Source organism: Etheostoma cragini, chromosome 3 (assembly GCF_013103735.1).
Source record: "Etheostoma cragini isolate CJK2018 chromosome 3, CSU_Ecrag_1.0, whole genome shotgun sequence".
In the NCBI taxonomy this organism is placed as follows: Eukaryota; Metazoa; Chordata; class Actinopteri; order Perciformes; family Percidae; genus Etheostoma; species Etheostoma cragini.
This window is the reverse complement of record NC_048409.1, coordinates 10739512-10754312: the sequence shown is the minus strand read 5'-3', so window position 1 is coordinate 10754312 and position 14801 is coordinate 10739512. Positions and strand designations below refer to the sequence as shown.

Here is a 14801-nt window from a genome sequence, read left to right as displayed (position 1 = left end):
CCCCACCTGGTGGGCTCAAATATATTTTTATCTTTCTAAAACTGATTTTCCATGTCTCACCTCCATACATAATGGTATAAACACAGATGTTTGTGCCTTTACTTAAAATCCATGGAGTTGCAGCCAGGTCGGGGAGGGTTGAAACAGCTGTTTCAACCGTCCCGACGTAGACATACAGTATGTCCTTACAGCCTGTTTTGCTTCTCATGTAAGCAATCATGAAATATGAAAGTCTGGGAGGGTGGAGAACACTAACTGGTCTACCGAATAAGCATGTAGTCAAACCTTTAAATGAAAAAAACTCGTTAATAATCGAAAAAATATGACCGCTAATGAAGTTTACTTTCGACCACCAAAACACGTTTATCGGCTGTAACTCCGCGATAAAAGGAAATAACAGGGAGATATTTGGCTGATAGGAGGAGGTTAACATGCTCTATGTTCAGACCTAAGGAAGTCTGTCTATCATCATTGGACTCGGAGAAAACTGGAATGTTTCATCCGTCCCGCGTTTAAATCGTCCCGGCTCTCCCCTACCTATACTTTACTTTAGTATTTCCATTTTATGCTACATTATACTTTTACTCCACTACATTTCAGAAGGAAATGTTGCGCTTTTCCCTCCACTCCATTATTTGACACTTATAGTTACTTTTTACATCAAATAACAATCACATCCATCCAACTTCGTCCGCTTATCCGGTATCGGGTCGCGGGGGTAGCAGCTCCAGCAGGGGACCCCAAACTTCCCTTTCGACTGGGGGATCCCGAGGTGTTCCCGGGCCAGGTTGGAGATATAACCTCTCCACCTAGTCCTGGGTCTTCCCCGGGGCCTCCCCCCAGCTGGACGTGCCCGGAACCAGGGGGAATCCTGCCCAAGATGATGGGAAGATGCCCGAACCACCTCAACTGGCTCCTTTTGACGCGAAGGTGCAGCTGCTCTCCTCCGAGCTCCTTTCGGATGACTGAACTTCTCACCTTATCTCTAAGGGAGACCCCAGCCCCCCTTCTGAGGAAACCCATTTTGGCGCTTATGTGATATAAAGCAGTTCTAATCTTCCAAGAAGTATACATCGTAGATTCAAGCTGAAGTGATAGGAAAACTATACAATAGATATAACCAAAACTCCTGAGTGGCCAAAAGAGGAAAACCCCTTATTTTGTTCCTTTAATGAATTTTGCACGATTAGTAGATAACCTTTTAGGCAGGTGGACAAGGCTTTACGGTGATCAAGGCATGATGACAAAGAATTTCGTAAAAACTTCTCACCATTACCAAGAGACCAAATGAACGAGGATTTTAGCCAAGCTAGTAGCTTGGATCTATGGATGGCGATGTTGGTCCACCCATCACTTCCAGATTGAAGTAAGCCTCCTGGCCGACTTTGAGTTAAATTTCTCTGCTGGGTACATTTTCGTGTACTTTGGTTTACATATCCACTGGCATTGTTAGCATGGTGATGCTAGCTTTTACCATAAAAGCAGTGCTGTGTTTAATTCAATTAATTGTGATTAATCATCCCCAAATCATTTTTTGTTTCTCAAAGTTTAAGCCATGATCAAGATATAGCCCTATACCATGTTTATTTTACCAACACTTTAAATGTAAATGAGTTTTCAGTGTGTAACCAAGTCCAAACACCTTCCTTGTCTGGTGATTACATAAGAAATTCACGATGATTACATAAGACATTCACGTGGAATGGGGTGAGGGGCCAACATTCCTTATAACAAAAGTGTCACATAGGCGACTACTGATAAAGAGCTTATCCACTGCTGTGTCCTACACTCAGTCCCATGATCATGATGACGCACTGTGTGGAAATAATAAACCTCAAGATCCTTAATGCTGCTTTGGTTACTAGTCACGTAGGGATCATCTGCTGAAGAAGTATGTTGAAAACATTAAAAGTTAAACATTTAAAAATTCTCCATTAAAATTCAAAGCAGGTGTTTCATCTTCTAGACGACATGTTTTGATTAACGGATAAGAATTGTTTAGCAGATAAGGATACTTCAAGTCAAAGGGAAATGGAAATTGCAAGCGATTGTGTCTGTAGTACTTGGGCGAAAAGTTCAAAAGTTCTTTAATAATGGAAATCTTTATTTTTCCTGCACTCTAACTGTTCAACCGCTGATGTGAAGAAAACATTAGGCCTTTTTGTGCATTAGCTGTGAAGGTTTCCACTAAGCAATTTTAATGTGTTGGAGTAGTTCTTAGACGTTGTTCAAGAATAGTTTGTTATAGCATACAATAATTAGGCTACGTTTTACTTTGAATCTATTACTTTTATAAATATTGTTTATATATTCATTTATTTTAATCTGTTGTGCCAAATGGCATTTGTGGTGTTTTTTGTTATCTGTTGGCAATTTAAAGGATAGGGCTGATGTTATTCTATATTTTTTTGCTTTTTATTATCAAATCTCATGAAAAGGCCAAATCCAAGAATGCTTGTCTCATACTGAACCCAAGTGAATTTATTCCCTCTGAGGATGTACATCTTTAAAAATGGGTCACAAATATATAGATTTAAAAAAATAAATACACGATAAACAATTTCCTCAAGCAACAGGGTCCTGTTGTTTTGAGCAGTACATCAAACAAGAGTAAACAGCATTCATCAAAGACTATTTTTAGCCATGCAAATATACCTTTGGGAGCCCTCAGCAGGATTAGGTTTGGGACCCCCCCCCCCCCCCCCCCCCCCCCCCCCCATTGTAATGTGTTGCCACTTCTTCAAATAGGCACACCTAATGTACAAATAACATGTAAATACTAAAGTGAGACTGATTAGTAGCAACTGTCTTTAAAAAGACTACAGTAAATACTGTACCCCCTAACCCACTAAGTGGTCCTTCTCAGGGAATTCTGCTTGTTCTGCTAAAAGGTTGATGCATGTTTTAGTGTTCTAATGTTCTAATTTGGGAGGCCTAAGTTTCACCTGTCTTCATGTGTAGAGTAAGATGTCTAAATGTAGAAAGGATATGACACAACCAAACAGAAATGGTGAACAGCCTGAAGGGAGAATCAAGTGCCTTTAAATGTCTCCCATCACACAGCCAGTTGACTTTGCCCCAGCAAAGGGCTCTGCAAATTAAAAAGTAAGAAAGTTTGCTCTCGTACTCATTATTGGCTGTGGAGGTCTGGATTGAGTTCCTTAATTATAAGAATTTGATGTGCCTCTGTAGATGTGTTCAACCCAAGAATGTGCACACTCAAAGGAATGAAACATTGCCAAGCACTCACACCTTAACGCATGAACACACATTCAGACACATTCAAACGCATTCACATGCATTCACACACATTCACACACATTCACAAAGTACTGAAACTTCTTGTTTGAGTCTTCAGACAGTTTCACATCTGCTTGAGCTACCCCCACACACAGCAGGGTGCTGGGCAGCCTTGTGGCATAGCACTGCACAGCATGGCTCCACCCAGATAAAGACAACATCTTCACCCACGCACCCTCCGACACCCGTTCTCCCTAACTGACAAAAGGCAAAGCGTGAACAGGGCTCCATGAAAGATTTAGTAACCCACCGAGGTGGTCTCCCTTAGAAGCTGAGTGGAGGCCCATCTTTGGAGGCGAAAAGTAGGGAGGGAATTCCAGGGAGAACCCCAGAGCGTCTGAAGTGTAATTTTATATTCAGAGAAGATATTTAGTATTCTACCGCTCAGCAGTGATCAGTCTCAGAGAGGCTTTCACCATGCCTCCGTCACACACTGGATCCGGCAGATTGCATCGCAATAGAGTTTGATGGCTGATGGAAGGAGACACTTGCCTGCTCCTAAATACCAGCCAATTACCGATTCCCACTTGACTGAGAGAAAGTTTGAAAGGATCATGACACAGAGGTTCACACAAAGTAACATGGAGGCATTTGGTTCAGGTTTCTGAGAAGTCTGAAGACAAGCCCAACTAATGTCCAGACACCTTATTCATCTAATTTTTAACTCAGAGTCTTTATCTTGAGCTTAACCCATGCCTCATCACAAGGAGTCTCTTACTTTTAGTCAATCAAATTTTAAGCGTAGGCATTTAACTCCTTAATTTCATTAAAATAAAGGCCATTAGGATTAAAGGCGAAATGTGTGTTGCTGGTGCAACAATCTGCTTTTTCCAATCTAGTGCAATGATGAGTAGGAGCTGCTATAATTGATAAGGCTATCACAGTGATCACTGAGGCAAATGAGTGTGGATTGGTCTATAAGGTTTGCATATCATGCTCTGGTTGAACATCTGATCCGACAGTAAAGTTGTTTTGTGTTACGTTACCACAAATTAGTGATAGGTAAATATTAATGAAATTACAAAACAGTACATTTTTTATTGTATTCTAGTGTCCGGGCCTACTGCTTTACCATCATGCTGATATTGGATTTGCGTGCATGTAGTTAGGTCACTACTGTATTGAGATGTGAGAATGGTAAATACACTGTTGCGGATATTTTCTATAGCGTGGCGTTTCTATTACATAATTCCCCCCATGGAGCGGTCAGCTACTTTCATTGTTTTCTTATGTACATCTACTTAGAAAAATACACTACAAATGTACAACATACTGACCTATCATAGGCCTTTATCATATTTAATATGCCAAATGTGGCTTTACTTTAACATAATATATAGAAGAGTAATGCTCACCGAGGGCTGTCGTGAGGTGCTGATCAGTGGAAGTAGAATTGAAAGAAAGAAAAAAGTGTCGCACACTTTGGCTCCATATGCATTTCTCTATTTATTATGATGACAATTCGGCTCTTAGGCCTTCTTCAAATCAACAACACTTTAATGTAACATTAATCCTGTATCATACGTCATGCTTCTATATGGGTCTGTCCTTGCTTTAGAGAAAGAGGCTGAACTGTATGGGGTGCCGTTTGTAAAGCAACTCACGCTGAAAATAACAGCAACATTTTGTCACATTTAGCTTCAAACAATGTTTAAACAACTGGTATGAATTTTTGAGGGGCACTTTTTTGCACATTTACAACAATATTTGTCAACTTGGATATTTTAAATAGTTAAAGCCAAATATTAAGTGTTACACCTAATGATAAATCTAAATGCTGAATCTAAATAAAAAAATAAATTGAAATCTAAATGTTAAATCTAAATGTTAAATCTAAATGCTAAAGCTAAATGTTAAATGTAAATGTTATAGCTAGATATCAATGTTAAAGCTAAATGCGTCGGGTGAAACAAAAAATTCACAATGCCGTTAACCGGAAGTACCAAAATAAAAGCTTGAGGATGTCAGATAAATAATGAAAAACATTTCATCAGGGGAAATGGACTCTTGGACATGGATTATCGTGATAATAACTACCTCAAATAACAAACACATTTGGAGAAACAGTATTTAAAGAGTTCTTTGAGATTTTAATGACACTTTTATGAATGGTGCGGGACTTAGGACCTGTAGCCACTATAGCCAGCCATGAGGGGGGGCTCACTTTGACTGATCTGTCATGTTCGCTTGCATAAAGGCCGGCAAGAGCCACCGACCAGCTGTGGTAATTCAGTTTTAACATTTAGATTTAACATTTAAAGTTAGATTTAGATTTAACAATTAAATTAGATTTAAGTGTTTTTATTGTTTTAGAGAAGGTCCAAATATACAGTAGGCTACATTACACTGTCAAAGACATCTTTCTATCAATCCCATCCTAACCACAACAAAACATTTTGCCGAGAATAGGACAGATAAAAAAACAAAAAGTAAAGAAAAAAGTAACAGAAAAAAACACAAACAAAACCACCTTTCTTCTATTATATAATGACAGCTATAATGTAGTCATTGTGCTCTACCATCCCTACATCCCTAGCATTCATGAAGAGGGAAGAGTAGTTTGAAGTTTCAAAGTAAGCCAGGAATGGGTCCCAATTTTTGTAAAATTTGCCTGGGTGATCCTCAAAGGGAGTATTTGATTTTTTGTCTTCTATTTTTAGAAACATCATAATATTAGAAAGCCATGTGGAGGCTTTTGGTGGTGTAGATGATTTCTATTCCATAAGTATTCTCTTGTGCTATTAAGGTTGCAAAAGCAACAACACTCTCCCTACTATTGGGCATTATAAACTCACCGCCTTGTATCCAAACACAGCCCACGTAGGCCAAGGTTGTAAATCTAAACCAAAGGCTTCATTTAAGACCTTAAATATTGATGTTAGATTTAACATGCATGTGTTACATTTAACATTTATGTGTAACATTTAATATTTGTATTTAACTACTTAAAATATCTCTGATTTGACAAATATTGTTGTAAATGTGCAAAAACGTGACGCCCAAAAATTCATTGCAGTTTTTTAAACATTGTTTGAGGCTAAATGTAAAATAATGTTGCTGTTATTTTCAGCGTGAGCTGCTTTACAAACAGTACCCCATAGAAATGGAGGCAGAAACTAAAAAGGGCCTGACTCAAAAACACTCCTTTATGGACCGGTTTCCCACACAAATGTGATTTTTTTTTTTTTTACATGAATGTTGTGGCCTACCTCTGCATGAACACATGGGCACACAATTGACATTAAACAAACTAAAAATATTAAGTAGCCTACTGAAATATTCCGCTCATTTCTTCAGGGTCCTTTGGAAACGTGAGAGCAGGAAAGTCCCATTGCTCTGACAGTCGGTCCTGGCAGGAAACGCGATATCTGCCTCTGTCACCAATAATAAAATTAGCTAAGGCTGCCTTGCAACCATTGCTGTTAAGCTGCACTGCAGTGACTTTTATATGCTGCAGTCACACGGTTATGTGCCACACTGAGACTGTGACCGGATGGACAGAATTTATACCCAAGAATACGCTGTTTGGCCGTTGACTGTGGGCCTAATATTAACAGTCTAGGGGTTTAGCACAGACTTGGGCGTCTCGTGGGGTGCACAGCTGACAATTTGTGCATCAACTGCATGGATCTGGAGGGATTTCCTCTTGGAAGGAATCACGATAAACCCTCTTTTAATTTAAAATTTTACGTGCAAACAGTGGTTCATACAAGGTTGGATGCACGGGCCACCGTTGCTTCAGAATCTAGGATTTTGAAGCATCAGTTGTATCTTGGCATGAAGTTCCCTCGGGCGTTGTGTAAGCTGTGCACGCTGAGGAGGCACCTGAAGAATTTGCAGTGTGGGCCAAGGTGGGACGGTCCTACACAGGGTGCGCGCTCCTGTCTCCATATCACTGACGCTAAAAGTAATTCCCCGGCTCCACGAGACGGACATGCATTGTGTGCGCACGAGCAGGGAAGAAAAGCTCCGAACATGCACGCCGATAACGCCGATCAAATGACACCACGTGCTGTCATATTTAGCTGGTCTGGATCCAAAATTAATTCCGAGCGTAAGCTTTCTCGCGCACCGGAGTGACTTGCTGCAGCTAAGAGCCTGTTTGTGTTTGTACCCTGCAGTCAGTTGCTGGGGACGCTCGTTGTAAAATGAGGTTTGGAAGCATCATTTTATTCGTCGCTCTCTGCTCTTTTACCGCTTATTATATTTATGAGCCAATTCCTGAGGAGATAGAAGAGAGATGGAAACTCATGCTGACCAACTCTTTTTTCAGAAGTCTCAGCAACCTGGTAAGGACATGTTTATTCATTACTGCAAGCTATATTGACATTAGGTCTGCTGGTACTGATGGTTCCTTTTAGAAATAATTCCCTTTAGAATAGGCTATCTAGCACTTTGGGTGAATGAACACGTAGTTGGTATTGCAGTTTATTACGTGATTAATTAATGTAGCCATGTATCAAATAACAAAACATGAAACATGGCTTAGTTGTCTTGGGGAAAGTGGCAGGTTAAAGGTGTATTGTATTTTGCTGATGTGGATATACATGCTTGTTATATCAGATTATGTCAGATGCTAATCCACGTGTTGTATAGTCCTGCTCACCTGTTCTAATATTAGATCCTATTAAGGAAACTCAGATCTATTTAGGACCATAAGGCTTCTGGGGTTTACACTAGCCCTAACTGTGCGACTAAAATGACCCTTTATTGGTTTACACACCAAGTCATATATGGCTATAACACTAGCATAAATATGAGTAGTTTCTTTCTTTTTCCACTACACTTTGGGCACCATTACAAGATCAATATACTTAGTCAATTCTACACCTAGAAAGGGGTTGCAGTAGTATGAGTATAAGATATTTATCATGAAACGCAAGGGCAGGCTACTGCCTTTAACACAACAGGACATATTTGGATAGGAAGAACAGTGTTCAGACTCATCAATTCTGATGGATTCAATATCATTTCAACATGAAACAAATTATTTTAGTAAGATATTAAATTTTGTGTTGTTGAGCGTATGCATGAAGAGCCGGGAGTGGATGACTTTGTTGTGGCGACAGTAGAAGAGCATCAGTTGATTGGCCTAATGCCAGCCACCCGCTGCCTGCCTCATCATCAGACATAGGAGTGCGAGTTATGCTTTAATAACTTATCATTTAGTTATGACATCTTAAAATAAATAACTAAGGGGCGGTTGACATTACCAGGCAACGTTTGGAGTCCCTCTATCCTTCTGTATTACTTCATAGCCACATAGTTTAGCATCTTAACCCTTTCTGTTTTGAATATTCAGAGCTTTGGTCAAGGTGGTAGTTTGCATAGGATGCAGCCTGCAATAGATTAGTAGGTACAGTATGAGATGTAATACTCAGTCCTCTGTGTCTGTCTACCTCTCTCATTCTGTTGCTTTGCTTCCCTTTCCAGGCAGACCTCAGTGAATTACTGGGGCTGAAGGACTACATGGGGGTGATGTACTTCATCACTCTGGCTGAAAAGGTAGTGCCTGTTTCTGACGAGCATGTCAAGGTGACAGAAGAGAAATTTGATGGAGTGGAGGTGGTGTTGTACCAGCCTAAGCAGAGGGGCGGTGAAACTGAGCTCAAGAGAGCTGTGATATACCTTCACGGTGGAGGATGGTGTCTGGGTAGTTCCCGTAAGTTGAAAGGCTGGCCTGTCTTCTTCTTTACCACACAGAATTACACACACATACAGTATTCACACTGGGTGAAGTGTATGATGTGTTCTTCACAGTTATTCTACAAATTTTAATGAGAAAAGTACTCTGAAATGGATGTCACAAATTACAGCTTTGTATGGACTCCGTGTGTCAGTTATTATGACTAGATCATAAATAATTAAACCATCGAAAACAAGCCCCAAAGCTTCCGCCGTTTCCTGAGTAAGAAACACACCGTCTGTGGAGCGGGGGGAACCTCAGAGGGTGGTTGCACTTGCTAATCCAAAATGTAAATTTACACATGACATGCAGTGTGACACATCTCATGCTGTTGTTGCAATCTGTTGAACAGCTCGAACAATAACAGTATCACACATCTTGTCAGGATATAGCGCAGTACTTGATGGCATGTTCATCTCTGTTAACGCAGTGTTACCTCGGATGCCGATAGTTTGGTGGTTTGTGTTGCTTTAGAATCTCTGTTCTGATCTGTCTGTCTTCTCTGTCTATGCAGGGATGAGTCCATATGATCTACTGGCCAGAAAAATTGTCACTAATCTAGATGCAGTTGTTCTTTCTGTCGAGTAAGTATTTCATATTTCATAGGCAGTTACATGCAGCTACTGTAATATACTGCCAGAACTGCTGTTTCATTTGTATTATTCATAGTTAAGTTCTACTATTCCCCCAACTCTTTCTCTTAGCCACTCACACAATTTTCTGTTGTCATATGTGCCTGTCCTCCTCCATTAGTCACAGGCTAGATGGAAGTGAGGATGCAGTAGAGTGAAGCTAACAGGTTTTCATCTGGGTCTTACCAGGCTTTTCCCTGTCAAAGCTGCACTCACTGTTGTTCTTTGGCACTTCCGGCCCTAACTCTCTCTCACTACTGTAACTTCCTTTTGCCAAAACCCACTTGCTATCATCTAACTCACTACTCACAGTTTTTCAGCTTTTTCAAACAGTTATGTGAAATACCAGTACTCCGTCACCAAGTCATACTTTCATTTTAGTGTGTATTACGAGTTTGTGCTTGATGACATAATGCACATGATTTGACAGTGGGAGGTAGAGTGGATCAAAGTATTGGAGTCTGGTGTGTGGGGGGTACTGCCTTTTCTGCCTCAAGTGAATTCCTGTGTGCAATTTTAAAGGGTTTAATGAGTAATTCCAGCATTTAACAATCTCAAAGTCAGCCATGTTTAACATTTTGTTCATATATTAAAACAAACAGTTTAGAACATGCAATTTATTTCAATAGTATAGGTGCAGTTCACAGTTGTTTTGAGGCATTTTCAGTATTTGAATTAATTGACGTGTCACTGTTTATAACCCTTTAAGAAGCCTGTGGTTTACTGTAGCCCATTGTGGTTGAGTGAAAATTACTTTTTATTGGTCTAAAACACAATTAGGTACAGTAATGCATACCTGGTTGTAATGTTAGTGTAAACATTAGTAGTGGCTCAAGACAGTCCATACATTAAAGGGTTTTGCTATTTCATCAATTTTGTTGATTGAATATAACAAAAACATTGCTACTCAAACATATTTTTTGATTACAGGTTTACATTTCCAGAGAACATTTTTAAGAGAAAGTTATGTGTCATTATTTTACCACCTTTGTATGATATATATATATATATATATAGAAGATGATCAGAAGATGATTTTTAAGAGAATAAAGTCATTTGCTAAATCTGGCATTTTTACACAAATAACAGATTGTTATAAATTAATCTGTATTAAGATAAATTGTCAATTTGTACATTTTCTCTTAAAACTTTAGTAGTGTTAATGTTGCCTGAGCAGAGGTTGCTAAACAAGTCAATGTAGTGTGATAACTCTGACAAATAAATGTATAATTTCCAGCTTAGATGAGCATCTTTCTGTTGCTCCAACTTGTATACACCTATTTTCTTCTCCCAAACATGTAAATGTGTTAAACTAATTTTAGAAAAAAAAGCATGGGCACTATTATCTTAATCTGAAGATCTGGTTTTCCCCTTAGAAAGGTTTTTATGTGTATTTACTATGACTCAAAATGTAGTCCTAATCTGAAACGTTCTGCTTCTTCAGGTACCGACTTGCCCCGGCTCACCACTTCCCGGTCCCATATGAGGACGTATACCATGTGGTTAAACATTTCCTCCAGAAGGGGGTGCTGGCCCGGTACTCTGTGGACCCAGGACGCATTGCTGTGTCTGGGGATAGTGCTGGAGGGAACCTGGCAGCTGCGGTCTCCCAGCAGGTACTGCATCTGTTTAGTGTTGGCTTCATTTTTTTGGTTTACATATCGAAAAATAACTGTATGAAGAGGTGACATAAGGCAAGGCTAGTCAGCCAGTTTTTGATACATAATATTGTATTACCCTGAACCAAAAGAACATTATTTCTGTGTTGGGTTTGAGGTGAACAATAGTGATCTGCTATGGTAGTTGTTTTGACTATTTAGCAGGAAATGAGATTGCTTTTAAGCAAATTTCTCGGATTTATATTAATTAGTGGGCTTTTATAATTGTTTATACTCTGTGGGTGCCATAACTTAACCTGAGACCACTCACCACTAACATCAATGAACATGGGGAGCTGGGCATTTCAAATAACAGAAGGAGAAAAATAAAGAAAAACAATGATGATTGGGGTCTTACAGGAGGGAGTTTTTAAGTTACAGGGTAAGAAAACAATACATATTTGTAAGACCATGGTGACCTGGCTTCAGCGGGAGAGCAGTGCTTGGCGCCACCGTGATAAGTTGCTTCACTTCAGTCTTGTAAAGGTTTTAACTCTGTCCTAACCTCATTTTGGCCAAGAAAAAGCAAAGGCTGAGTTCACTTGATATCACACATTTGTTATTGTTGCTTCTAAGCTTCATACTTGTGGAATAGGTTTAGAAAACGGACTCACCTGCTCATGTCAAGTATAAAGCCAGAAGAAATGGAGCACCAAATGTTATCACTTTTCCCCCGCTGCAAAAACATGCTAGCTGAAGCACTAAAGCTGTTGACGCGTATATCTTTGCAGAAGCATAATTCTAGCTATGTTCTACCTTGATGAACTCAATCTGATGGCTCGTTCCAGGACATGGGCCTTTTCGCACACAGTCCATTTGACCCAGCACCTACAGTAACGCTGTAGGGGGGTTGGAGTCAGATGCACTACCCTTTGACCCTAAAGATCACTATTTAAGGCCATGGAAAACATCTGGTGTTGCATCATTAAGAGGAGCTGACATTAATGCTTCACTTTCCAGGCGTACACAGTGCTGGAGCAGACAGTATGTCTCTGGGCACGCTAAGCAGACGTTTGGTGACAACACTGATATCATGAGTCAGACGTCAGGCTGCTAGATAGGGATCTGTTTGCTTCAAAGCAAAGACCTAGTGCACTCACTGGCTCACGCTGCCTTCAGGGTGACCCCATGATCCACTGTCATGGGACATGGCTTTTCCCTGGGAAGTTACTGCTCTTACTCCTCCTCTTTGTCATTTTTCTCATAAAGGGAATTGTTTTGCAGCCCATTCTTACCTAAACACAGGTCATGTTCTTCCCTTTTACATTTAGTTTTTAGTTTTTGACCAATCAGGAAAGATGCTTACATAAGTATTTTATCGCTGGAATAATACATGAATACAAAGCTGGTCTTTCAATGCAGTAGAATAGCGTAAAAATATTTTTAATTGGTGCTACATGGCCAGAGAAAACAAAGAAAATGGGCTGTTGTATTCCCTCTTGCTCAACAACCAGAATGCACTGCGCCACACCGGCCTTTACAGGTCACATGACATGCTGCTTTTTGGATGCTTTTATATAGGCCTTAGTGGTCCCCTAATACTGTATCTGAAGTCTCTTTTATATAGGCCTTAGTGGTCCCCTAATACTGTATCTGAAGTCTCTTTTATATAGGCCTTAATGGTCCCCTAATACTGTATCTGAAGTCTCTTTTATATAGGCCTTAGTGGTCCCCTAATACTGTATCTGAAGCCTCTTTCCCAAAAGCCTTGGTGCAGAACTACAGCCACTACAAAATAGTCCCACAATGAGCTTTCCTCAGTATGTGCCATTTCTGTGTCTGTACATGCTAATGAGGAGTAGAGAAGCGGGTGAAGGTGGAGGGTGGGGGTGTGGCCTTGACCAGATTCCAATGGGCAAAGCAGAGAAAGGGGAGGTAACCATTCCCCTTATGATAAGATATAGGGAAGATTCCTGATTGGCCCATCTGAGCTTGCTTTTTCTCAAAGGCGGAGCAGGATACCTAGGGCTGTGTTTACACCTATCACCATTTCTAGCCACTGGGGGACCATAGGCAGGCTGGGGGAACACATATTAATGTTGAAAAACCCCAAAGTGAAATTATCATGCCGTGGCACCTTTAAATCAGACAAATAGCAATTAAAATCCCTCCAAGTCAAAAACAATAAAACGTTTATTAAATAAAAGTAGATTCTGAACCAATCAGCTGAGAGCCAGGCGTTTCCCAGCATGCCCAGGGTCTGCCTGGGTCTTACATACGGTGGAAAGCAACTGCTCTGCCTGTGTCTCAAAATTGCTGTTATCGTTGCCTATGTGTGCATGACGTCAGAGCAAGTCGAACACAAATCTAACTGGCAGGCATTGGACAGCGATCGCTGATGATGGATTCTGCGCAAGCCTGGCTCATCTTTAACAAGCCTATTGCAAGCAGGTCACACAATCAATATGGCGGCTGGCGGTAATAAACAACATTGCCTTACAGTTTACGGTAAGCTAAAACGTCTCAAAAAGTAATTAGGCGAGAAAAGGGCAATACAGTAATATAATCTTGGAATATATTTGGCCAGTGCTGCGTAGTTTTACCATTCCATCAAAGTTTTTTCATGCTCTGTTTTTGCAATACAGCAGTGATCATCAACTGGCGGGCCGCGGGCCGAATGCGGCCCGCCAAGCCGTTTGATCCGGCCCGCGACTGGATTCCAAAATTGTGGGGATCACAGAGAAAATATGTAGGCCTAGTCTACACTATTAAAGCAACTAAAAGCAGCAACAACTGAGTCTCTTCTCAGTAATCAGTGTGGTGGTGACGGCGCAGATTGTATTCTTTTGCAACAGCAACAGTTTCGTTGCAAATAAGGCATACTGGTGAGGTATTCCGGAAGGTTGGAATGATAAATGCGTACTTTTCAGTCCAGTCATCATTGAAGGACCTGTTTTCAATATCAACTTTGCGTTTCATAGCCTTTGAGAGTGCCATTTTACCTCTGTTAAGAGACCCTTTCCTGTCACTTCCTCGGTGCTGTTTTTCAAGTGCTCTATAAGTAAAATTGACTTAATTGAGTTGAGGCAAAATATCTATCACCCCTGGTGGTGGTCTTTGGTATAGGTGATAGGAACCTGACTCATGAAGGCCTTCAGTTTTGTAATGAAATGGAAAAAGTATTAACAATAAACATCAATCAAAATGTTATACCAAAATTTGATTTTTTATTTAAGGGTCCGGCCCCCAAGGAGACTGTCTGGTAAAATTCTGGCCCTCTGACAAATATAGTTGATGACCCCTGCAATACAGGAAACAGCATGGCGCCCACTTCCCTTTCCAAATGGCAGTATTTCAGCCAAACTATATTATAATATATTTCTGAAAATATTTATAGTGGGAAGTAGGCAATACAATTATAGTCTAGTGTTACATTTGATCAACATTGTCTAGCACTGTTTAATCTGAGTTAACAGCGGCAGCTGTCTCTCTATCTGCTTCTATACTTTTTGTGTCCCTAAGCGAAAGTCTAATCTGTAGTTTGAACAACGGTCCTAGTAAGTAGGGAGATCTCGGTAAGATGTA

The 14801-nt window shown here is 40.3% G+C and overlaps 1 protein-coding gene across 1 annotated transcript in view; it reads left to right on the top strand.

The window, feature by feature from the left end:
* The window catches only part of aadac (arylacetamide deacetylase), a 29561-nt gene that overhangs the window by 11819 nt on the left and 2941 nt on the right, over positions 1-14801 (top strand). Inside the window, exons 2-5 of the mRNA XM_034866938.1 lie at positions 7422-7589; positions 8734-8962; positions 9501-9570; positions 11063-11234. Coding sequence (XP_034722829.1) covers positions 7449-7589; positions 8734-8962; positions 9501-9570; positions 11063-11234 — 612 coding nt within the window. The 5' untranslated portion in view covers positions 7422-7448. The remainder of the gene's footprint in view (positions 1-7421; positions 7590-8733; positions 8963-9500; positions 9571-11062; positions 11235-14801) is intronic.